General features: G+C 45.1%; 1 protein-coding gene across 2 annotated transcripts; it reads right to left on the reverse strand.

Moving 5' to 3' along the window:
* Positions 1–1,154: 1,154 nt before the first annotated feature.
* On the reverse strand, positions 1,155–24,703 carry Mfsd11 (major facilitator superfamily domain containing 11). Of its 2 annotated transcripts, XM_069992916.1 has the most exons (14): positions 24,619–24,703; positions 23,828–23,991; positions 23,252–23,307; positions 20,753–20,860; positions 20,180–20,259; positions 19,962–20,058; positions 17,934–17,992; positions 17,070–17,214; positions 13,709–13,749; positions 10,171–10,236; positions 7,624–7,749; positions 3,153–3,327; positions 2,273–2,408; positions 1,155–1,560 (listed from the first exon to the last, which is right to left on the reverse strand). In XM_069992916.1, exons 2-14 carry the CDS (start codon positions 23,921–23,923, stop codon positions 1,396–1,398), a joined length of 1,350 nt encoding a protein of 449 aa, XP_069849017.1. In that variant the 5' UTR covers positions 23,924–23,991; positions 24,619–24,703; the 3' UTR covers positions 1,155–1,395. The 2 variants fall into 2 exon arrangements, with proteins under 2 accessions (XP_069849017.1, XP_069849018.1); XM_069992917.1 differs by lacking the exons at positions 7,624–7,749; positions 24,619–24,703 and having other exon boundaries at positions 23,828–24,382.
* Positions 24,704–24,724: the final 21 nt, after the last annotated feature.

A 24,724-nucleotide genomic window follows, 5' to 3' on the forward strand; every position in this document is an offset into this window, starting at 1 on the left:
TTTCAAGTCAATGATAACATGTCTAAACTTTTGGCAGGGTATGATAATGAAGTATGGTAATGTACTGGAATTTAATTAATAGTGATGATTATACAACCCTGTAAATAGTTTTTTTTTTTTTAAGCCTATGAAGCTGTTGCTCAGAAATAATTCTAGCTACTAAGGAGCCTGAGTTCAAAGCCAGCATAGTAAAGTCCACTAATGTTTTTTTGTTTTTTGTTGATTGTGGGGCTTAAATTCAGGGCCTGGGCACTGTCCCTGAGCTCTTTTTGCTCAAGGCTAGCACTCTACCACTTTGAGCCACAGTGCCACTTCCAGTTCTCTGGTGTTTAATGGAGGTAAGAGTCTCCTGCCTGGACTAGCTTTGAAATGTGATCCTAGACCTCAGCCTCCTGGGTGGCTAGGATTACAGGCATGAGACACCAATTAACCACTGGAAGTGGTTAGAAGTGGAGGTGTGACTCAAATGGTAAGAACGCCAGCCTTGAGTGAAAAAGTTTAGGGACAGCACCAGGTCCTGAGTTCAAGCCCATGGACCAGCACAATTAAAAAGAAGAAAAAAAAAAAAAAGCCCATGAAATTGTACTCTTTAAAATGGTGAATTTTATGGTTTCTGAAGTATATTGCAATTTTCAGAATTTTATGGAGGAAGTGAACATTTGCATTTAAACATTTTCCAAATAGTTCTGCCCCATTCCTGGAGCACAGCGACTGAGGGGTCTACCTTAGCCCTAGAACTTGCTGGGGTTTTTGTTGTTGTTTGCATTGTATCTTTCAGGAAAATGACTAGCAAAAGCCCTCTCTTAGCTTAACTTTCCAATGTTTTTGTTTTTGTCACAGATGTTGCACTTACATTTTAAGTGGGACAATGTTTACCTCATTTTATAATACTTAATTGCCCCGTCTTGCTATGAGAAAGGTAAGAGAACTTTGGGAGCGAAGCACTCCAAGAGGAAGCCATCTTTTTGAAGTTAGATGCACCTCAGCATTGGACTGCTCCACAGTGCCCATGTGGCGTGGCCTGGGCATCTCCGTAGCACACAGCAAGCTTGCCTCGCCCAGCGAGGATAATGGCAGGATGGCTCAATGAGCACAGGAGAGAGAAGAAAACCTCTGCACTGTCTAACATGATTATAAAGAACTTGAGATAGGTGAATCAGAAAACAACATCTTTGAACAATTATAACCACACAACAGGATTCCCTCATTCCGCTTGTTAAGTAGCTAAGCAGCTGTAAACTTCAGTACCGACTCTGTCTGATGGAACAGTCTCAGGCTTTGATTTGTCCACACTCGCATCATCCACGCATTGTGGAAATGCTAGATGGCTTCTGCAGCCAGCTCTGGAGCAGCTGCGGTCTCCAAAGGTGCATGCCTCCCTTCCCCGGAACCTCATCAAATGCTTCGGTACTCAGAGCCCCGGGCCACGACGGCAGCAGCATCCCATTCCACAGTGAAGAATGAAATCGTTCCGAAGAACCCAAACACCACCATGAGCAGGAGTTGCCAGTGAAGGAGAAGGTAGTTGCTGTAGAAAAACGCTACGGCTGCGCAGATGGACTACAAAGAAATGAGACATATCAGAGTGCCCACAGGGCTGAACGACTCCATAAGCAGCTCCACAGCCAGCTCCGATACTCCTGACCCCCAGGACAGCACTCGCTTTCCCCTCAGACACAACTTCACTTGTCACTACCTCCCCAGCAGGCAGGCACCACGGGCTCTCTGGACAGCAGAGATCAGCCTCTCCTCCTTCCAGCAGCACGCTGCCGATAACATGCAGGTTGGGAAAAGCACTTGTCTGCGTGGTGGGTGAAGGGAAATCTCTCATCTAAGCGCAGAGACCAGAATGGACACTCTTTGTCTCCAAGTGGGGGGAAGCTCACTGCTTCCTGGTTCTACTCAAAATCCCTCCAAAATCCCCTGATTTCCATTTAAAAACCACAATAGCACCAAGCGCCAGTGGCTCACTCCTATAATGCTAGCTACTCAGGAGGCTGAGAAATGAGTCAACCTGGGCAGGAAAGCCCATGAGACTCTTATCTCCAATTAACCACCAAAAAAAAGCTAAAAGAAGAGCTGGGACTCACGTGATAGAGTGCTAGCCTTGAGCACAAGAGCTCAGGGACAGCACCTAGGCCCTGAGTTCAAACCCCAAGACTGGCACATGCACACCTTAAAAAAAAAAAAAACCCAACCCATAAACGAAATGACCAAATAAAAACAGGTAAGCATGAAGGCAAAGCACTTTCAACATGATTTGGATGGTTACCTGAACAAACTTAAAGACAGCGAAGGCTGGAGCACTGTCTTCAGAGTAGAGAAAGCCCAGGATGCTGAGCAGCTGGGTATTGAAGCAGCTGTCTCCCAGGCCCAACAGAAAACTGCACAGGATGGCGATTTCTTTGCTAAAGAAAATACAGATTGATTCAGAGCTACTTAAATATAAAATCAACTCACCCACAAAAGCATTTAACCATGTGGGAACAAAGATAAATGGATCCTAGAATTTTCAGGTCTGTTTTGCAGTGCTGGGGCTGGTGTCCAGGCCCTTGCATATGCTGGAACATGCTACTCTCCAGCTCCTGCAGTAGGATTTACAGTCAGAAATTAGACTCAAATGCACATGGCTTCACATTTGAGCAAGTTCTAGTCTACTATCTGAGACGCCCAAACTGGTTTTTAGGCTCTGCTCCACTCAGAGTTATGGATACATACACAAACATCTGTATCTATAATGAATTTAAGAGTAGAATGCAATTAACCAATTGCCTCCAAACTCTTGTGAACCCCCAGCTGGCAGTCTCCCTCACCACCCTTCTCCCCTTTGCTGTTCCTCCAAGCCCTAACTTTGGGATAGGTCCCTACTAATGCAGAAATATAAAATTCAGATCAGATCCTCTATGCTCCGTCCTTGATGAGGAGGCAGATTTAGCAGGAGAAAAGGTTAAAAGCAACCATTGCAAAATAACTTGGGAATCTCTAAGGATTTCTACTTAAACTCATTCTGGCTCCATTAACATTTGACAGATGACCTTTTAAAGAGAAGAGCCTCTCTGAGGAGGATTAGGGCTCTCTTCCAAATACCCAGTGACCCTTTCCTCCCACCCACCCACCCGTCCTCAAGTCAAGGGTGGTGGTGGTAACTGTACCTGGGTCTGATGTAGGCACTGCTGTTGGTTCCCTCCACAGGGGCGATCGGGGCATCTCCAGGCATGTTGAGAAATATTAAGTAAAAAGCTATAAAGTGCACCACGATGCCCAACAGCACCACTGGGTTTCTACCAAAACGATTATCCTTGCTCAGCAGGCCAAAGAGGCTTCCACCTAGAAACCAAGATGGCAGACACATCACTAATGTTACCAGCAAGTTACTTAACTAGTTCTGAGTTCTAATCCAAGGAATGAATGTCCAATATCTTCCCCACAAACGCACTTGCAGCAATGACGAACAGATACTAACGACTACAACTGAATATGAAGTAGCAGTTCTGTAATGGTCCTGCTCTTCTTGAATGAACTTTATGCCCCCAAAGCAACCCCTTTTGAATTACAGCTTATAAGAGAAACTTACAGAAGTTTCAAAAGGGCACAACCGCTCAATCACAGCTGCTAGAGACCACGCCCCCTTTTCCACAGGGAAAAGGGCTTCATGAAGGTTTCACAATGGGAACAGCGTAGACTCTCGACAGCACAAGGACAGAAGACCATGAGTTGTCACTTTTAAAATTCTTACTGTACCAACAAACATAAATCTGTACCACCCTGAGTGGCATGGTGCTGGCCTAGTATGTCCAAGGATCTGGGTACCACCCCTAACACACTGGGGGAAGGATGCCAGCTGAAAACATCTACTGTTCCACAGCACAGTGGACTAACTATAGTTGATGGAAATCAGTGGAATATCTCAAAGTAGCTACTAGAAAGGACATCCAGTTTTCCCAACACAAAGAAACGAATGAAGGCTGTGTGTTGGTTACCCTCCCCTGATCCCTGATCATTACACACTGACCAAAGATGTACTAAAATGTCACACTGTACCTGTGTCAAAATCTACAGTCATGTACCAAAGATATATCGGCAGTGGAGGTGTGGCGGAAGTGGTAGAGGGCCAGCCTTGAGTGGAAAAAAGCCCAGTGAGAGTGTGTGTCTGAGCTCAAGCTGGGCCTAGCGTCAGCACACACAAAGAATTAAAAATATATTTTAGTAAGTAGTGCTGACATCACCAAATGCTGGTGAGGATTCTGGCTGGCACAGCCCCTGGAGGACATTTTGGCAGATCCTTTCCTAATCAAGTTGTAGCACAAGAAGGAGCCCGGGTATTAACAGGCACCATCCAGAGCTAAGACTGGCTGTCTGTGATAGAGCCAGCAGTTCCCCGTGCTATCAGCAGGGGGCGCTCTTTATCTTCAGCATCGTGGAGTGCATTAGCAGAGGCCAGGGAAAAGAACCACCAGTAGGACCCGCAGTATCAGGGAGGACCTTGCCCTGGGAGTGGATGGCGCTTCACCATCCAGACTCTTGGGAGACGTCATTCACAGGGCACTGGGTAGGGCAAAGGTCATCCCATGGAAGTTGGGGACATCAAGTGTATTTTATCTCCATTTAGATCCAGTGAGGTTTTCCTTGGAGTTAGGCAAACTAGTCCTAAAGCCCAGATGGAAAAACAAACATACCAGGCGCCAGTGGTTCTTGCCTATAATCCTAGCTCCTCAGGAGGGTTAGAGATGAGGATCATGATTCAAAACCAGCCTCATTGGAAAGTCTGTGAGACTCTTATCTCCAATTAACCACCAGAAAAAGCCAAAAGTGTAGCTGTGGCTCAGGTGGTAGAACACTAGTCTTAGCACAAAAGCTCAGGGATAGCACCCAGGCCCTGAGTTCAAGCCCAGACCTGGCACTAAAAAAGAAAAAAGAAAAACCTAAGAAGAGCAAGAGCTCTGATTGGAGAGGAGCTTCACTGTAATGGAACACACACAAAACCCCATCTGTAGGTGAGATCTGAGGATACCAGTTTGAAGCCAGCCTAGGCAGACAAATCTACCAGACTCATCTCCAATTCACCACCAAAAAGCCAGAGTATAGCTGTGGTTCAACAAATACCAGCCTTGAGCAAAAAAGCTTTAGGACAGAGCCCAAGCCATGAGTTCAAGCCCTAGGACGGGCACCAAAAACAAAAACAAAATATTCACACAGCAAGGTACTAATGCAATAGAATGCAAAGTCCCAAAACAGTAATAGCCATACACAAAATTACTATCTCTGTGGTATCAGTGAGATCACTGAGGCAAGAACTAATACTAGGGTTTGAACTCAGGGCCTCCTGCTTGCTCAGCCTGCTTGTTCAGCAGGTACTCTGGAGCCATGAGTCTGTCCTGCATTTTTCTGGTGATGCAGTTGCACACACTTTTCTGATAAGGCTGGCTTTGAACCATGATTGTGAGGATCTCATCCTCGTGGGGAGCTAGGACTGCAAGTAAGAGTCACAGAATTAGTGCTTTTAATATCTAGCATTGGGACAACAGGGAAGAGAAAACAAATTCCAAAGAAATCAAGATCTAGTTGGGTGTCCTTAGCTCATGCCTATAATCCTAGCTACTCAGGAGACTGACATCTGAGGATTGTGGCTCAAAGCTAGCCCAGGCAGGAAAGTCCATGACACTCTTATCTCCAATAAACCACTCAGAAAACTGGAAGTGGCTCTGTGGCTCAAGTGGTAGAGCACTAGCCTTGAGCTGAAGAGCTGAGGGACAGCATCCAGGCCCAGAGTTCAGGCCCCATGACTGACAAAAAAGAAAAAAAAAGAAAAAGAAAAAAAAAAAGAAATCAGAGATCTAAATTATAAAAACTAAAGCAAATAAATATAAGGAGGCTAACTTTAATTTTATAGATGTTCAAACTGACAAGGACTAAAAAAACTTACAGAAAAATGAGAAGGAAGTAGAGTGTGGCTCAAAAGGTTCAATGTCAGCTTTGAGCAAAAGAGCCAAACAAGAGCACAAGGCCTTGAGTTCAAGCCCTGGGACCAGCAAACACACACAAAGGGCAAAGCTCACATAGCTAATTCACATTCACACGTGGTGCTTCACTCAGAAAAAGAGATATCAAACTGAAGTGCCAGATTGCCATTTTTTACCAATTTGGCAAAAAGTTTCCAGGTTTCACATACCTCCCTGTTAGCCTGGCCAGAGGAAGCAGGGATGTACACACACTGCTGGTTCACGGGCATTGTGGGGGAGCCCCCATGGCAGATGAGCTGCCGCATCCCTTTCACTTAGCAACTACAACCTAGTTGTAGGATTTTACTCTGAAGACACACCTCCAGCAATATGAAAACCATGTGCCTGAGGTCATCTAGTGCAGTACTATTGGTAACTGGAAAAATCCTGGAAGGGCTAGGAGTAGAGCATGGTGGCAGAGCATGTGCTTAGCAGGCTCTACCATGGAAAGGAAAGAAAGCAAGAAGGCAGGAAGGCAGGAAGGAATGAAGGGAGGAGGGAAGAAGGAAGAGGAAGGAGAGAGGGAGAGGAGAAAGAAAAGAAACTGGAAGCTGTGTTAATGCATGTATGTGCACTGGTGGCTCAAACCTAGCTTTGACCACAGAGATTGCAGAAAGCAGAGATCCCAGCAGTGCTCTGGTGCCAAGGCCTTGCTCTCTGATGCCACTATAGGTGAGAAGCAGCAGGGCTGTATGCAATAGAAATGGGGGATTCCAGGGGCTGGGGCAGGGAAGGCCAGAGGAGCCAGGGACACCTGTGTGGCAGAGGCCCTCGGGACACACAAGCCTGCTCAGAATGGCTCCCTGGCCACAGCTGGGACCACAGGAGCACCATAACAATTCCGTGCTGTTTTGAGTGACGAACCATTTGGGAAAAATAGGAAATGACAGGCCCATCCTAAGAGTAAGCAAGCAAACAGGAAGCGGGGGAGGGGCTTCTGCTAGCAGCAGAAAGCAGAGGGGCATTCTGGAGTGGACTTACCGAGGCCTGTGTACACACGAACACACACACACACAGACACACAGACACAGACACACACAGACACACACAGACACACACAGACAGACAGACAGACACACACACACACACACACACACACACACACACACACACACACACACACACACACACACACACACACACACACACACACACACACACACACACACACACACACGAACAAGACAACTGAGATTTTATTATATTTTTAAATTCTGTCTTTTGCCAGGAGTTAGGCCCTAATTCTAGAGTTAGCATGAGACAGGCTTGAACTGATGGACACACAAATGGTACTGAGAATCAGAGCTACCAAGTCATGGTTCCTAGACTTGCTCCTCAAGGATTCTAAGCCAGGCTGTATTTAAGGTTTCTTTCTTTTCTTTTCTTTTTTTATGCAGGGCATGAGCACTGTTCCTGAGCTATTTTAGGCTAGGGCTCTACCACTTGAGCCACAGCTCCATTTTCAGCTTTTTGGTGATTAATCAGAAGTAAGAATCTCACAGACTTTCCTCCTCAGGCTGGCTTTCAACTGTGATCTTCAGATCTCAGCCTTCAGAGTAAGCTAGAACCACAGGTTTGAGCCACCAGTGCCCAGCACTGCACTGGTATTTTGCATGTAACGAACCTAGAATTTCTCCAATGCCGATGAAAATTCCAGACAGTCCAATCAGGCTTTTCTCTTCTGTTCCAAATTTGTTCATAGCACCAATACAGGTTCCATATACACCAGAGAAAAAAGTTAATTCCAGACCTTCGGGGGAAAAATCAGATTTAATTAAGCTTTACATCTACATCCTCCTTTCCCTAGTTTTTCTTCCTGTCTACATAAATAAAGAAAACACAGAACATCTCATAGGGGCTGAAATGCACCTTCCAGGCACAACCTGACTTTCTGCTATTCATAGAACTGTTGGAAGGGAATAAGCCACACATTGTGGACTTGAGATCTTAAGACTCCCTGGGACGTAATGACATTTGCAGAAGTGGTGTGCAAGAGGTAATCAACTACACAACGAAGGTGGAGCCTCAGGATGCGATTAGTGTCCTTCGGACAAACACCAAAGAGCTTTCTCTGTCTCCCATGAGCGCCTACAAGATGACAGCCATCTCTAAACTGGGAAGTGTCCCTCACCCAGAACCTGACCAGGCTGACAGCCTGGTCTCAAGATGCTCAGCCTCCAGAACTGTGAGAAACAATACCTGTTACTTCAACCACCAGGGCTACAGTAATTTGGTATAGCACTGTAAGCTAAGACACCACAAGAAAGCAGTTGACAAACAGATCAGATAAAAACAAACAACTCAAGGGGCACTGGTGACTCACGCCTGTTATTCTAGCTACTCTGGAGACAGATCTTAGGACCAAGGTTTGAAGCTGGCTGAGGCAGGGAAGTCCATTAAGAATCTTTTTTTTTTTTTTTTGCCAGCCCTGGGGCTTGAACTCAGGGCTTGGGCTCTGAGCCTCTGTGCTCAAGGCTAGTGGTCTACCACTCGAGCCACAGTACCACTTCTGGAGTCTCACGGGCAATTGCCTGGCTAGCTTTGAGCCACAACTGTCAGATCTCAAGCCTTGTAAGTAGCTAGGATTATAGGCATGAGCCACTGGCACCCCGGCCTAAGACTCTCATCTCCAAATAACCACCAAAAAGCCCGAAGTGGAGTTGTGGCTCAAGGGACAATATCCAAACCCTGATTTCAAGCCTCAAGACCAACACAAAACAACTCATATAACTCAAGAAAGAGGTATCCTAAGGCTGAAACCTGTCACTCTGCTTATAGGGAGGCAAGAGACAGAGGGTGTAACTAACATGAACTTGTAACAGTGAACACTAATTTAAGTGTTTACTATTCTTATGAAAAATAGTCCCATTCTTTTTCTTTCAACCATATTTAGGGGGTTTGAACATAGGAACTTGTACTTGCTAGGTGGGTGCACTACCACTTGAGTCATGCCCCCTAGCCCTTTTCTACTTAGTTTTACATTAGGGTTTCAAATATGCCCAGACCGTCCTGGATTCTGATCCCTCTATTTATGCTTCCATGCAGCTGGGATGACAGGTATGTGTATGTGCTACCACTCCCACCTTTTTACTAGCTGAGATAGGGGGAGGTCTTGAACTTCTTTGCCTGGGCTGGCCTTGAACTGCAATCCTCCTGATCTCCACAGGCATGAGCCACCACATTCAGTTCTACTATTCTTACTATACTGAAAAACCACTCCACCATTCATTATTCACAGTACTCACATGGTAGTTTCATTAAACCTTCCTTCTAGGAAAAGAAAATTCCTAAAGTTACAGTAAAAAGTTAGGATATGTCAGTAACCTTAATTCCTTAGTGTTAAATATCTTCAAAGTAAATCATAAAGACGTTTGATTTGAGGATCTTTTTTGTTTTGGGGAGTACTGGGGTTTGAACTTAGGGCCTTATGCTTTCTAGGCTGGCATTCTACCACTTGAGCCATGTCCCTAGTCCAAGAGATGTTCTATGTTTTTCTATTTCTCCTAAAAACACAAGCCAAAGTATTAAACAGTACACTGCAGCACATTTGGAAAGGAAATGACGTCCTCTTTATTCTCAAGCCCCAGGGCTCCACCTGTCAGCACACCACATTATCACCTGCTTTCAATTTATTACCTGATCTTAATGGGCCTGGCCACATACACCTGGGATCCCTAGCACCTGGGGAAGGTGGGTGGAGTCTGAGTTCCAAGCCAGCCCAGGTGGCATAATGAAATACTGGAGGAATGGCTCAGTGGTAGAGCACCTCCTAGCAAGCCCTAGGATCTGGGCTGAAATCCCACTACCACAAAAAAGTGCTCTTAGCGTACACAGTTTCAGTGATATGTTCCTGGCTATTTCCTGCAGTGCTCCCAACTGCCTTAAATTTGCTGGTTCTTGTGAGCCTGCTGTCTCTGCACAAGCTATCCTCAGCAGAATACAGCAAAGGTGACCCTAGGCTTTATCCAGGCCCAACCTCAGGGGCTCTCTGTGCTAGTTTTTTCTGTTGTTTGTTTGGGCAACTAAGAGATCTGGCTCTCCTGCAATGTTCCAAGGTCTCCTCCTAGAGGAGTCAGTCAGATGGGCAGGGTACACAGTTGGCGGGGAGGGGGGGGAGAGGGGGCGACAAGGCGGACACGGGAGAGGCAGACAAGATGGGGGCAAGTGTTACCTGTGTAAGCGGTTGTAACACTGAGAAGCAGCATCTCCTTGGTGACACACAACCTCAGAGACTTTTCTGCAAAGACAAAGAAGTCAGGAGACTTAACTACATCCAAATTTATCTGTACAAGTCTGAAACCATTTCTTCACTAGTAACAAAACCAGCGAACAAATATGTTGTGACTCAAGTTACATTTTTTTCAGATTAAACTTCATAAGGTATGAACTAAATCTGCCCAATACACAGACTGTTTCAAGGACTTAAGCATGCACTGAGTACCATTTTTCTCAAGGTATTCTTCAGCTTTTAGAACAGGAACATATGGAGAAAAACAGAACCAAACAAGAGGGGAAAAGACTTGGGAAGGAAGGGGTCAAAGTGGGCCACTGGCAACATGTACTTCCTGGGGGCATTACAGAGCAGACCGAAGGCTGGGCTCAAGGAGGGACGCTGACAATATAAAAGCTAGGGTGCTTCCCAAGAGTCTCATGGATTTGTCTACCCAGACTGGTTTTGAGCCATGATCCTCAGCCTCCTGAGTCGTTAGGATTACAGAGTGTGCCACAGCCCTGACAAGTTAAACTTTTATGTTTGAACTCAGGGCTTACATTTGCTAGGTAGGCACTCTGCCACTTGGGCCATACCCCAAGCCTTTTTTGCTTTGATTACTTTCTTGTTAAGAAAGATCTTAGGCTTTTTAACCAGGCAAACCTGGAACAGATCCTTGTACCTCTGCCTCCCTGGGTGGCTGGAAATGAGTGCGACACCATGCTAGGCCAAGACTTGCTTTTATTGTGTCCCTACACTCTTCTATGTCATAAACTTTGCCTTTTGTTTCAGTGTTTTCAAAATAATTCAAAGAATGTTTTAAAGTTTATCAGAGTGTAAGTCCTCAATTCCTTTTTTGTAGAACTCAGTCCTGTTTCCAGACAATGAGTTTAACAAAAGAACTTTATCATTTCTCAAAAATAAATTTTAAAGATCTCACTTAGGTAATAAAAACAAATAAAAATCTCACTTAAATACTCCAGAACCATCATAAGTCTGGAAGCTATCTATCTCCCATCTCCCTCTCCTACCCTGAGGCACATCAACAAGCCAGCTTGGCCTTCTAGGCCTCTGAGAAAAAGAAGGAAACAGCCAGGTCCAAAAGAGCTCGCTTTAAAATATTACAAGCTGCTGGGTACCAGTGGCTCATGCCTGTAATCCTAGCCACTCAGGAAGCTGAGATTTGGAATCACGGTTCAAAGCCAGCCCAAGCAGGAAAGTCCATGAGATTCTTATCTCCAATAAACCAGCAGAAAGCCAGAGATGGCGCTGTGGCTCAAGTGGTAGAGTGCTAGCTTTGAGCTGAAGAGCTGAGGGACAGTGCCCAGGCCCAGAGTTCAAGCCCCATGACTAACTAACTAAATAAATAAATAAATACTACAAGCTTTCACAGTTATTAAATCTCAATTTCTGTGAGCTGATTTAACTTGTGCCCTTTGATCAATAGTGGGTCCACTGACAGTCATGTTCCTAGACCTGCAAAGCTGAGAGGCAGGCTTTGCATGTAACTTAATTTATAATTATGAAGGATTTCCTGAAATGCAGTGAGTACACAAACTAAAAAGCCTGGTAAAACAGCTCTAATGAAATAGTCTCGGGGCTGGGAAGGTGGCTCAGTGGTAGAGTGCTTGCCTTGCATGCCTGAGGCCCTGGGTTTGATTCCCCAGCACCACATAAGCAAAAAGAAAAAAGCCGGAAGTGGCGCTGTGGCTCAAGTGGTAGAGCGCTAGCCTTGAGCTGAAGAGCTGAGAGACAGCACCCAGGCCCAGAGTTCAGGCCCCACGACCGGACCCCCCCCCCAAAAAAAAAAAAAAAAAAAGAAAAGAAAAGAAATAGTCTCTACTCAAGGTTCAGGCCCCAGTGGACACATGCTACAGGACTGGGAGCCGGTGGCTCACACCTGTAATTCTAGCTACTCAGGAGGCTGAGATCTGAAGATCATGGTTTGAAGCCTGACTGGGCAGGGGAGTCCATGAGACTGTTTTTTGGTTTTTTTTTTGTCAGTTGTGAGGCTGGGTGGTCACTCAGGGTCTGGGTGCTACCCCTGAGTTTTTCTGGTCAAAGCTAGCTCTCTAGCCACAGCACCACTTCTGGTTTTCTGGTGGTTAACTGAAGAGAAGAGTTTCACAAACTTTTCTGGCTGGGCTAGCTTCAAACCACGATCCTCCTGAGCAGCTAGGATTACAGGCATGAGCCACCAGCTCCCAGCTTCAGGAGACTCTTGGTCTCTAATAAACTACCAAAAAAAAAAAAAAAACTCAAAAACTCAAAGTGGAGCTGTGGCTCAAGTGTCAAGAGTGCCAGCCTTGAGCAAAAGCAGCTCAGGACAGCGCCTGAGTTCCAGGACTAGAACCAGAGGGGGGAAAAAAAACAAACAGGCTATAGGAATTCCTTGCCAAAAGCAAAAATGCCGGTGTCATCTGGGCCAGCTGATTAGAGCAACTATTTCTCTATCAATGTAACAACCAGTCAAACTTAGCAGCCATAGGGGCTGTCCCCCACTAAGACCAGCCAGTTAACAATAGACTTACTCAGACTGTGGCCCAGAAAGGCTACTCCCAATGGAGGATAACTGCCCTCGACCAAGAGAGCCTCAAATCAAATGCCATTGCCTGTGGCTGAGGGGCCACTGAGGTCCACCACTGGCTCAAAGTTTGTACTCAAGCCATAGCTCAGCCATCTACTACTGACTTGGGGTAATTTTCTTCTTCTTCTTTTTTTTTACCAGCTTGAAAACCCAAATTAGCAATAGCCTGTTGTCTTGTCAGCAAGATGCTGCTGGCCTGTCAAAGTTAAAGCATGGATGGTGATAACCAATGCTCCCTCAATCACACTCCCAACCACACAGATGGCTCCCCATTTCCATGCACTGGCCACTGGTTAAAATGCCCTGTCTGTGTCCAGAACTACTGGTGCACAGTACCCAGGAGGAAAAGAACCAGCAGACCAGAAGACTCAGTGGCATCTCCTCCCCTCCCCACCAAGTACGGGGCTTGAACTCAGTGCGTCATGTTCTCCTTGAGCCGTTAGTCTTAAGTGACAATTTCTTGAAGAATTTTCTCGTCTCTAATATGGAGATGATGATAACAAACTGTTGTGAGAATCAGGAAAGCAAGGGGAGAGCTTAGCAGAGTTCCTGACCAGAGAGATCTATCGAGGACGAGTAGGACGGCTCTTATGCACCACTGCTCCTTGCAGCCTTGGCCTGATCTCAGGCTGGGCAAACCATCTGCTCTCACCTCCTGTGTGAACTCACCCTGTTCTCTCCTGAGAGCCTAGCTTCCTTCCCGCCCCACCTGCTCAGGAGGGCAGTCATGTTACAACCCCACACCCCATGTTAGGCAACTGCAAACAGACTCATGTATTTTTGAGCTGCATACCTGGAAAAATAAAAACCCTGGGGAACCACTAGTCCCAAGATTCCAGGGCAAAGGGAAAAGCGAAACAACTAAAGGCACTCCCCAATTGACCTTGAATTTCAGACACAGAAAATACTTACTAAATGCTTCTACTGCCTTTGTCATATTGCTCTGGGCAGACCTGAAAAAATAAAATGAAATAATTTTTCCCTTGACAATTAAAAAGAGAGCAAACAGCCCCATCCTACCCACAACTGTATAGTTATCTAGTTCACTTAAGTCCAAAAAAAAAAAGCTCTGTCCTCTATGTGGGCTAGCACATATTTGCGATGACTCTGAATGCTCCTTGCTCCCGGGGTCCCTTCCCGGCTCCAGGCCTCACTCCATATACTGTGTTCATCATACCTGCTGCCCAGCACCGCGCTACTGTGAGCAGTGAAAGACAAGGCTCAGAATAAGCTTACTACCAATGTTTGACTACTCCCCTTTCAAAAGCAACACTGCAGGTAGAACACAAGAGCATTCTAGCTTGCTATAATAATCCCCCGGTACTCAATTTCCCATCGTCTGTATTATGTAAAAATAAGCCTTCCAGTATTAACATTCTTCAAACGCATGAACATCTTCTGTGTGACATGGCTGATATTCAGGGCAACCTTCTGGTTATAAACTTAGGCTTTGGCCAGGCACTGGTGGCTCACTACTCAGGAGACTGAGATCTGAGGATTGAGGTTTGAAACCAAGCCCCAGCAAGAAAGTCTGTGAGACTCTTATTTCCAATTAACCCCAGAAAACCAGAAGTAGAGCCGTGGCTAAAAGTGGTAGTGTGCTAGCCTTGAGCAGGAAAGCTTAGGAACAGCACCCAAGCCCTGAGTTCAAGCCCCATGACATACCCCCCCCCCCCCCACCAACCAAACCACAACAAACCAAAACAAAAATAACATGGGTTTTGGAGTCCTGACTTGGCCACTGTCAGGTGATTTGACAAATTACTTTCATTTCCTTATTTATAAAATAATTCTATTTTTTACCTGTGGGAGACAGTGAGATAATGCAATTTTAGGTATGACTAAAATTCTTGCCCTACCAGCCAAGTTTACATCCCCAGATCATTAAATAATATAGGAAAGAAGGAGGGAGACAGGGAAAGATGGAGGAAAGGAAAGATAGAGGGGTAAAAAAAGTGAAGAAAAGAAAGCAATCTACCTATTTATGTACCTCACTATCTACCTAAGGGAGAGGCTAGGGCTTCAGAATAATCAAATTACTGGTACAAAAGGTGGCTTACACCTGTAATCCTAGCTACTCAGGAGGCTGAGATCTAAAGATCGTGGTTAACAGCCAGGAAACTTAACCATTGTAAAGCTAGTATTGTGTAGAACTGTGGCTCAAGAAGTAGAGTGCTGTGTGGCTCAAATGGTAGAGTGCTAGCCTTGAGCTGAAGAGCTGAGGGACAGCACCCAGGCCCAAAGTTCAGGCCCCATGACCAGACCAAAAAAAAAAAAAGAAGTAGACTGCCAGCTTTGAGTAAAAAAGCTAAGGCACTAGTACTGGCACAGGAAAAGAAAGAAAGAGTGAAAGAAAGGAAGGAAGAAAGAGAGAAAGAGAGAGAGGGAGGAAGCAAGGGAGGAAGGGAGGAAGGAAGGAAGAAAGGAAGGAAGGAAGGAAGGAAGGAAGAAAGGAAGGAAGGTAGGGTAGGTGGGTATCTAGAGATCATCAGCTCTAGGTCCTCAGAGATACACTACATGAACTTGAGATAAAAAGGCAGATGTGAACTGCTTGTTGGCATTTTCTGTAAGGTTCACCATCAGGTCCTGCCTACACCTCCAAAGGCTTCCAAACACACCAAGATTCAAGTGCAAACTCCTATCTCCTCTTGCATAATCTAACTGTGCCAGGTTTAAGAGAGGGCTGGCACATGGTCCAGTGCTATCTGCAAAACAAAGACACAGAAGTTTTACCTTCTGGAGACAAAGCTAAAGACAAATGCTAAGTAAGCAAAGCAATATTCTGACCTCATCTTCTCCAATATCTACTAGTCCATGCTTTAAACATAATTGTCAATGTCCAGACAACATTCTGAGAAATGCCTCATTAGGCAATTTTAATAAGCAAATACCACAGAGGGCACTCATGGGAACTCAGCTGGCTGGCCTCACCAAGCAATCTAACCTCAGGGGCCCGTGTTCTACATGCAGTCCATGGCCGACAGAAACCTTGTTATTCAGTGCATGCATGGTTATATGTATCTATATAATATACACATATGTATACAATAGTCAGAGTGTGGCACCTGCTTTGAAATCCCAGCACTCAGAAACAGGGGGCTGGGAAGGTGGCTCAGTGGTAGAGCCATGCATGAGGCTCGGGGTTCGATTTCTCAGCACCACATAAGCAAAAAGAAAAAAGCCGGAAGTGGCGCTGTGGCTCAAGTGGTAGAGCGCTAACCTTGAGCTGAAGAGCTGAGGGAGAGTGCCCAGGCCCAGAGTTCAGGCCCCACGATCAGGCCCCAAAAAAAAGAAGGCTGAGACAGAAGGATCCTGAATTTGAGTCCAGCCAGGGTATGTAGCAAAAACCTATCTCAATGAGGAAAAAAAAAGTCCTGATAGATAAAAAAAAAAGCTGTAAGACAAGATTTGCAATTTACCAACTCATAAGCAAAGAAAAATGAGGGTGGATGGTTAGAATACATCCTCATTTCTTCTATTCAAATAGAGACAATTCTGCAAAGTTTTAAATACTGTCACAATTGAAAAGTGTTCAGGTAAAGCTTGGCGTCAGTGGCTCATGCCTGTAATCCTAACTACTCAGGAGGCTGAGATCTGAGGATCATGGCTCAAAGCCAGCCAGGAAAAGTCTGCGAGACTCTTAGCTCCAATGCAACACCACAGAGCGTCAGTCTTGAGCAAAAGCAGCTCGGGAACAATCCCCTGGCCCTGAAGTCAAGCTCCAGTATAGGCACCAAAAAAAAGTGTTCAGGTGATTTACACAAAGGACTGCATGCTTATGTCCCCATTTGCACACCTTTGGGGAAACCACCTACACAGGTCAGTAGGGTAGTATAAAAGCCAGGTACTGTAAGCCAAGAGTCTAGTGATGACAACTGCTGGCAGTGCCACTCCTCTCTTACCACCACTATAGAGGTGGATCACAGGAACAGGTGCTGAGGGAAAGACTAGAGCCTTATACATGGAAATGTGGGGGGAGGGGGGTGGACAGGAGCTGAAGAGAGAGAGAAAAAGCAGGCCGGGAGGCATCCAGAGATTATGGCTATAGTCCAGGGTCACACACTGGCAAAGGTAGGACTGGATTTGAATCCCCTGTAAACATTTCCTTCCCTCCCTCCTTCCTTTCGTCCTCTCTCACAGCTCTACCTTAAAGCACTGTCTCTGTGTAGCCTATACACTCAGTTACCAGCTCCAGCAAAGCAGATTTGTAATCTCTAGAGTTACTCAAACTCTCTTTTCACATACAAAAGGAAAAACGTTTCCAGCTTCTTACTCATTGACTTCTGGTTCCTGGTCCTCAGAAGATTCATCTTCTCCAAGGACATTTTCAGGATCTGGCTTCCGAATGAGAAAGAACAAAACTGTCCCCACAAGGCTGATCACAGTCAAAGCAATGAACACTGTTCTCCGGTCACTCTCTACGAAAAAGAAGACAGCAATGACCAAACAGTATTAGAATTAAGTGACCTGTATGTACACACTTTCTTGTTGATGTTCCTCTTTAATGCATTAGTCAAAACTTACGACTGAGAGCTGGGCACTAGTGGCTTATGCCTATAATCCTAGCTACTCAGGCGGCTGAGAACTGTGGATGGAGGTTCAAAGCCAGTCCAGGCAGGAAAGGCCACCTAAAAATCAGTGGCGTTGTGGCTCAAAGTGGAAGAGCACTAGCCTTGAGCAAAAGCTCTGGGACAGTGCTCAGGGCCTGAGTTTAAGCCTCAAAACTGACCAAAAAAATCAAAACAAAACCTAACAAAATGAGTAGACAAACTGGCATTTCTACCTTTGTCTTTCAGATAGAGATATACTAACAAGCTAAAAGGAAAACAGCAAAAGAAGTACAGAGATAAAACAGCAGGGAAAAGCTCCTGAGGAAAGCTCCTGAGGACTGACCAGTAAAGGTGCATATAGCACAATTGCTCTTGTCCTTTGAGATACTCCACAAAATAGTCACAACTGTAATTCTCATTTAATAACATAATCCATGCAAAAAGCCTATTAAAAGCAAACATCTGAGAGAACCCTGGGTACTGAAGTTCATTAGTACGATATTTAAGTAAGACAATAATGGGTATTTCTGCGGAGATGTTATTATGCTTTGAACACAGCTAAATAAAGCAACATGAAGAAAGCAAACCTGATATTTGAGTTTTCCCTTGCCAGGCAAAATATATGTAGAGATTTCCAAAGAACAAGCTGGGGGGGAGAAAAGAAAGTGATTGCTGGAAAATTATTATGGTTAAACAAACAAAAAAACCACAATTGTTGTCATTATTTGTTGAGAAAGGGACAGACGGGATGGAGAGGGAGAGAAAAAAAAAGATGTGAATTTGAAGGGATCTACCTGTGCTGGGTTATTTATTTATTTATTTTTTGGGTCCCTTGAACTCTGTGCCTGGGCGCTGTCCCTCAGCTCTTCAGCTCAAGGTTAGCCCTCTACCACTTGCCACAGCGCCACTTCCAGCTTTTTTCTTTTTGCTTATGTGGTGCTGAGGAATCGAACCCAGGGCCTCAGGCATGCAAGGCAAGCGCTCTACCACTGAGCCACCTTCCCAGCCCCCTGTGCTGGGTTATTTAAAAGTAACTCTACCCTGACTTTCTGAGACACTTAACTGACCCAGACAGAATTCCAGTGGCATGCATGTGACAGTAACCTGACTCAGAACCACCCTACAGAGGACTTGACTCACTTTGAAACATGTGACTTCATGGAACCCTGGAAATGATTTCTTGGGAAGAAACTTAGGCTACTTTTAAAATCCTAAGTCTTAAAGAAACCTCTTAAGAACTTAGGACTTATGGACATAGCTACCGTACTTTTTTTTAGCAATCATACTTTCTTGGCAAGCAATCATTCAACACTTGCACAGGGCAAGGTGGTGAACACCTACAATTTTGGCTACTTGGGAGGCTGAGGCAGGAGGATTGCAGGGGAAGGCTGAAGCAGGAGGAATGCATGAGTCTGAGAGTTCAAGGCTAGTCTGGGCAACATAATAAGGCTGTTCTCAAAACAAACATAGTCATTTTCATTTATTAAGCATTATCAAGGCCAAAATTCTAGGCAAAATTCATAAAGGTAAATCCTCAAGTCAGATTTATGAAACCCAACAGACAGTAAAACAATGACTGTTATTCCTGTTTTCTTGGGAAATAGGGAACATGGTGTTTCATTCAATAGTGGTGTAACTAAATCTCACTTCTAAATTTCAGTGTTTCAGGGCTGGGAAGGTGGCTCAGTGGTAAAGCGCTTGCCTTGCATGCATGAGGCTCTGGGTTCGATTCCTCAGCACCACATAAGCAAAAAGAAAAAAGCCGGAAGTGGTGCTGTGGCTCAAGTGGTAGAGTGCTAGCCTTGAGCTCAAGAGCTGAGGGACAGCACCCAGGCCCAAAGTTCAGGCCCCGCGACCGGACCTTCCCTCCCCCCAAAAAAAGGCTAAATTTCAGTGTTTCTTCCCAGATCTATTAAGCAATGTAGCTCATCTCGATAACAATGGTTTAAACTGGATAATAACTTTTGGTCTCGGTTTTCTCTTCTGTAGGGCAGAGATGATACCTTCTCACCTCAGGAGTTTGTCTGGGGATAATGTGAACTTAAGTAAATAATCCCCCAATCCCTCAAATACAGAAGATGCTAAACAGAATATTACTTCCTTACAAACCTTAAGTTCAAATAAAGTCATTTCCACACAATTTAAATAATTCCATTAAAATGAACCTGTTTGCCAGGCACTGGTAGGTTCGTGCCTTTAATCCTAGCTACTCAGAAGGCTGAGATCTAAGAATCATGGTTCAAAGCCAGCCCAGGCAGGATAATGCACGAGACTCTTTATTTCCAATTAACCGCCCCCCTCCCAAAAAAAACCAGAAATGCAGCTGTGGCTCACAGTGGTAGAGCACTAGCCTTGAGTGAAAAAGCTCAGGGACGGCATGCCTAGTCTCTGAGTTCAACCCCTATGACTGATCCCTCCCCACCAAAAATAAATAAATAAAAAGCACCTGTATCATATTCAGCTAGAACTTAGGTCCTACAACTACAACATGGAAAATCTGCATTTGCAATGAAATTAAGACCTAACAGATGGCACAACAAATAAAATGAAATAACAACAAAAACAAAAAAACAAAACCAAAGGAAACTTTGATTGAGATCCAAAAGGATTATTACCTAAACTGCAGGAGTGCCCAGAAAATCCCACTGTTTCTCCCAATAGTGTGCTCATCTGAATTTATTGTCAGGCAGTTTCCTTGTGCTGTCCAAAGTACTAAAATTCAAACCAAAAGTTTATCAAGGGAGTGAAATTACTTGGCTTCACATACTACACACCTAAATGATACCCTTTATAGGGCCCAGGAAAGAGATCCAACATAAACAAACATGCTCACCAGCAGCTGCGATTCCAATGAAGACTGACGCTGTGTAGAAGGACCATGGGAAAGGCTGGATAAAAACGGCAATGTACATGCTAAAATATAACAGGTCAATGTATTACGGTCAAACAATACCTGAAACATAAAGCCAAGCATGCCTTCTAGGAGTCAGCTGGGAGAGCCCTCACTCAACCTGCAAAGCACTGCCTTGGTATTGACAATGTGAGCTGCTTGTTTCTTCCTTTGTTATTTCAGACTTTTTATCAGATTGTAGTGGCCTCTGTGTATAGCTTAGCATATAATGGACTCTAACTCTAGAGCTTGCAGGATTTATATATTTCACTTGACTCCTTGTCTATTTGATAGAAAGCAAGATTAATTCAAAGAAAGTTGGGTTTTTTTTCAATCTGCAAGGAGATATTTAGGATTGTGCCAGTACTGTGGCTTGAAGTACCAGAAAAAAAGCAGACTACTTGGAGTTCAATCCCCAGCACAGAGCAGGGTGGGGGGGTAGGAAGAGGACTGTTTACAGTGTGTGCCTGAAAGATGCTAGAAATGTTCTAAGTGAAAGAGTCTTGCACTACTCACCTATAAAACAAGCCACTGGCAAACATAGAGAGTTGAGGGCCAACAATGGCAACCACTGATGGTGTAATCAAATTTGAAGCGGAGAATACGCTATAAATAATAGCCATGCTGCACACATAACACACATAAAGGAGAAAAAAGAACAGAATGTTTAAGGACTGTCTTCAAAATTCTACTCCGTCTGAATGTTTGGCAATAAACATTCATGTTCTTTTGTTAGAATTTATAATTTTCTCTTTCAACTGAATTATCATACTAAAGTTTTCTTTTGAACAAAATAGTGAAATACTATCAGATGTTTCTTTTCTCTTTCTCTCTCTATTTTTTTTTTTTTTTTTTGAGTCCGGTCTTGGGGCCTGAACTCTGGGCCTAGGCACTGTCCCTCAGCTCTTCGGCTCAAGGCTAGTGCTCTACCACTTGAGCCACAGTACCACTTCCAGCTTTTTTCTTTTTGCTTATGTGGTACTGAGGAATCAAACCCAGGGCCTCATGCATGCAAGGCAAGCGCTCTACCACTGAGCTACCTTCCCAGCCCCTCTCTTTTTTATCAGTAACTGGGGCTTGAACTCTGGGCATAGATGGTGTTTCTTAACTTTTTAGCTCAAGGTTAGAATTCTGTCACTTGGGCTATGCCTCTACTTCTGGCTTTTTGCTGGTTAAGAGAAAAGAGCATCACAGACTTTCCTGTGTAAGCTGATTCTAAACAAACATTTTTAGCTCTCAGCCTCCTAAATCTATAGGCATGAGCCACTGATACATAGCTCAGATGTCTCTTTGAATCAATTTTCAATGCAATTGGTAAATGAGAACATATAACAGGACTAAGACTTTATAGATGCTTCCTCTTTTTAGCCTAAGAGCTCCAGGAAGAAAGTTTTGATATTATTCTCATTATAGAAAATTGGAGTAGAGCTCTTGATCTAACTTGTGCTAAACAGATTAATTGGGTAGCCTAGTGAATGGTGTAGGCCAGGATCTCATCCTGGCAATGTGACTGAATCCAGGACTGGGTCAAGCAGTTGCTATACAAACTTAGTTCCTGACAACTACACACATTTCTTTGCTTTAAATAACAAAGCACAGAATCTATTTAATCCAAAATAACGGTTCCATTTCTCAGTTACTACTGACCCAGCCCTACTATATCTTGTGTGTGCAAAATGAGACCAAAACCATTTTGAGAGTCTTGATTTCATTTACTAGCCAGTGTGTGAATCTGTACACTCATAGTATATTATTCTTTGGCTTTCATGAACCTCTCACTATCGAATATATTTCTCATTCATTCTTTAGAATACTATCGAATATATTTCTCATTCATTCTTTAGAATACTTGAGGCTACAAAAATTTTATGGTATTGCTATTAATTACTTAGGAAACTGGACTCCTTTATTGTCAAATATCATCTACAAAGCTTCAGGTAAGCAACAAAGAATCAAAATAAGAAGAGTTTGGGGGCAAGTGGTATCACAATCTAGTACCTATACCTAGATAAAAAATAAGAAATGTGTTTATATAGCTCAATCTAGCCACTCCACAATGTATACATATTTCAAAACACATGTTGTACAGATGAACATTATCAATTAATTTTTGTCAAATTGAGAAATGTGTGTATACCTGTATGTACTACATTCCCAGTTATAATCACAAGGTGAAAGTGACTTGTGAGAGCCTTTTCATGTATTATTTATGTAGTACTGGGGTTTGAACTCAGGTCCTCCACATGTTTGCAAGGCAGTGCTCTACCATTGGAGCTATACTTCCACTCCTCTTTGTTTTCTGTAAAGTTGGCAGTCAACATCTTAACAAAAATCTAAAAACTTGGGGCTGGGAAGGTGGTTCAGTGGTAGAGTGCTTGCCTTGCATGCATGAAGCCCTGGGTTTGATTCCTCAGCACCACATAAGCAAAAAGAAAAAAGCCGGAAGTGGCGCTGTGGCTCAAGTGGTAGAGTGCTAGCCTTGAGCTGAAGAGCTGAGGGACAGCCCAGAGTTCAGGCCCCACGACCAGACCCCCCCCCAAAAAAAAAAAATCTAAAAACTCCTAGTCAAACTCCAAGTTGCAAATGAAATTACTACTGTAATGAAATTTCAAATATGAAAAACTCAAATGCTTCAAGAAGCACATGAACACCTGATCTGTTCAGGATTGGGAGCATGTAGTTGTGATACTTGACTGCTTATTATTTGTCCCCCACTTTGGGAAGTGTTCTATGTCCTTCATCTGAGCAAATCAACTTGGCTCAAGGAAATAACATGCTCAAGGTAAAGTGATCAGGTTGTGAAGCCAGGATCTTAAGCCTGGTGTCTACTTCCACAGGAAATCTAAACTCATCATCTCTGTATTATCTACTTCCAAATACCAAAAAAAAAAAAAAAAAAAAGGAAGGGGAATGGGAAGCAATCACTACTACTCAGTCTCATTTTACTGCTGGAGACTTTGACAAGATTTAAGCAACTACCATTATATAAAGGAAAAGCAGCGTACAGTACAATACCTGGTATATCCACTGCCATGAAAATCTGTGCTATTTAAGCTCCTGATGACAGTTTGCTGTGTAGAAGATAAAAATAGTCAACAAAAACGCTTTCAAGCTCCCTTCCCCTTGGAAAGTCTAACTGCAAGAACTCAAAAAGAAAAAAGTCAAAATTCACAATGGTCACTATTCAACACTACAGATCCACTACGACAGGAGACAGAACAGGACTGGACAGGACACATCAACGGCGGGGCCGGGGAGAACGGCCAGCTCTATCAGTGCCCAGGTTTGTTGTGTTTTTTTTTTTTTTAACTACCTTAACCATCCAAGCACCAACGTGGAGCCAATACAGACAAGAAACAAAACAACTCGGACCAGCATCAGCCAGAGTCAAGCCCGAAAATAAAGGGTCATCTGAACATCCCATAAGGGAGAAATGTCTTGTCCCGTGAAAACAAGCCTAATCGAAGAAAACGAAGCAGCCCACGTGGGAAGTGGGAAGGTGCAATGTACGCGTGCTATTCCAAGGTGATGGTCGTTCTGGGGGTGCATTAAGGTAGGCCCTTCAAGGGAGGGGGTACGGATTCCACTCACCGCCACATTCCCACAAGTTTGAAAGGCAGTGAACATAAACATAAAGGCAACTCCTAAGATAATGACGTTGAAGAGCTTTTTAGACTCCGGGGACATTTTGGCTCCGCTGTGCCGCAGGTCACGGCGGCCCCGGTCAGCTCTCCTCGGGGTGAACCCCGCAAACCCTGGGGAAAGAAACGAGACGGTGAGAGCAGAAGCGGCCCCGGGGGCCCGGCGGTGCGGCCCGGGCCTTGGACCGGGCGTCCCGGGCCTCGGGTGGAGTTAGGACATTCGCGGGAGGAGGTCAGAGGGAGGAAGAGACGGACGCCAACGAGGGCCGGAGGGGCCCGCGGCGGGGATTAAGGGCAAGGGCGAGCAGCTGCGGTCCCGCGGTCCCCGCCCGCCGGCCCCAATCCGCGCGGGTCACGGGACGCGTCAGCTGACTGCAGCCGCAGCGCCCGCCGGGAAAGGTAGTCTCGGGTCTGCGGGCCGCGCATGCGCTCAGCCCTCAATCGCTCCCTCCCCGCCCCCACCGACCGTGCCCGGGAAAGGGGGGGGGAGGGGAAATTGGGGAGCAGGTCCCAGTGCAAAGCGGTCGGGAGCTGGGAGAAGGGGGTCCGTGATCGACGTGGCGGGGTCCGAGGAGGCCAGGGACACGGACGGGAAAATAGGGGCAGGGAGACCCCTCCAACAGAGGCAGGGCTGCGGGCGGAGAAGAGACGCGTGGAGGACGGGCATTGGTATGAGAAGAAGGCGGGACCCGGGGGTGGGGAGCGCCTCCCCTTCCTCCAGCCCGAGCGGTCACGCCCGACCTCGCCGGCGGAAAGAGCGTTTCGCGGGCTTTCCAACTGCCCGCTCACGCCGCTCCCCCTCCCGTCAGCAGTGACTGCGCGCTTTTCGGCCCGCCCGCCGGGGTCT

The sequence above is a fragment of the Dipodomys merriami genome, unplaced genomic scaffold (genome assembly GCF_024711535.1).
Source record: "Dipodomys merriami isolate MVZ:Mamm:240054 unplaced genomic scaffold, mDipMer1.0.p SCAF_42, whole genome shotgun sequence".
Lineage (NCBI taxonomy): Eukaryota > Metazoa > Chordata > Mammalia > Rodentia > Heteromyidae > Dipodomys > Dipodomys merriami.

Coding starts and splice junctions, on each gene's coding strand:
- Mfsd11 (XM_069992916.1), bottom strand. CDS start 23,923: ATGTCCCCGGAGTCTAAAAAGCTCTTCAACGTCATTATCTTAGGAGTT. Junction 23,308..23,827: donor AAACTTGTGGGAATGTGGCG/GTGAGTGGAATC, acceptor TCTTCTACACAG/CAAACTGTCATCAGGAGCTT. Junction 17,993..19,961: donor TGGGCACTCCTGCAGTTTAG/GTAATAATCCTT, acceptor TCTCCCCCCCAG/CTTGTTCTTTGGAAATCTCT.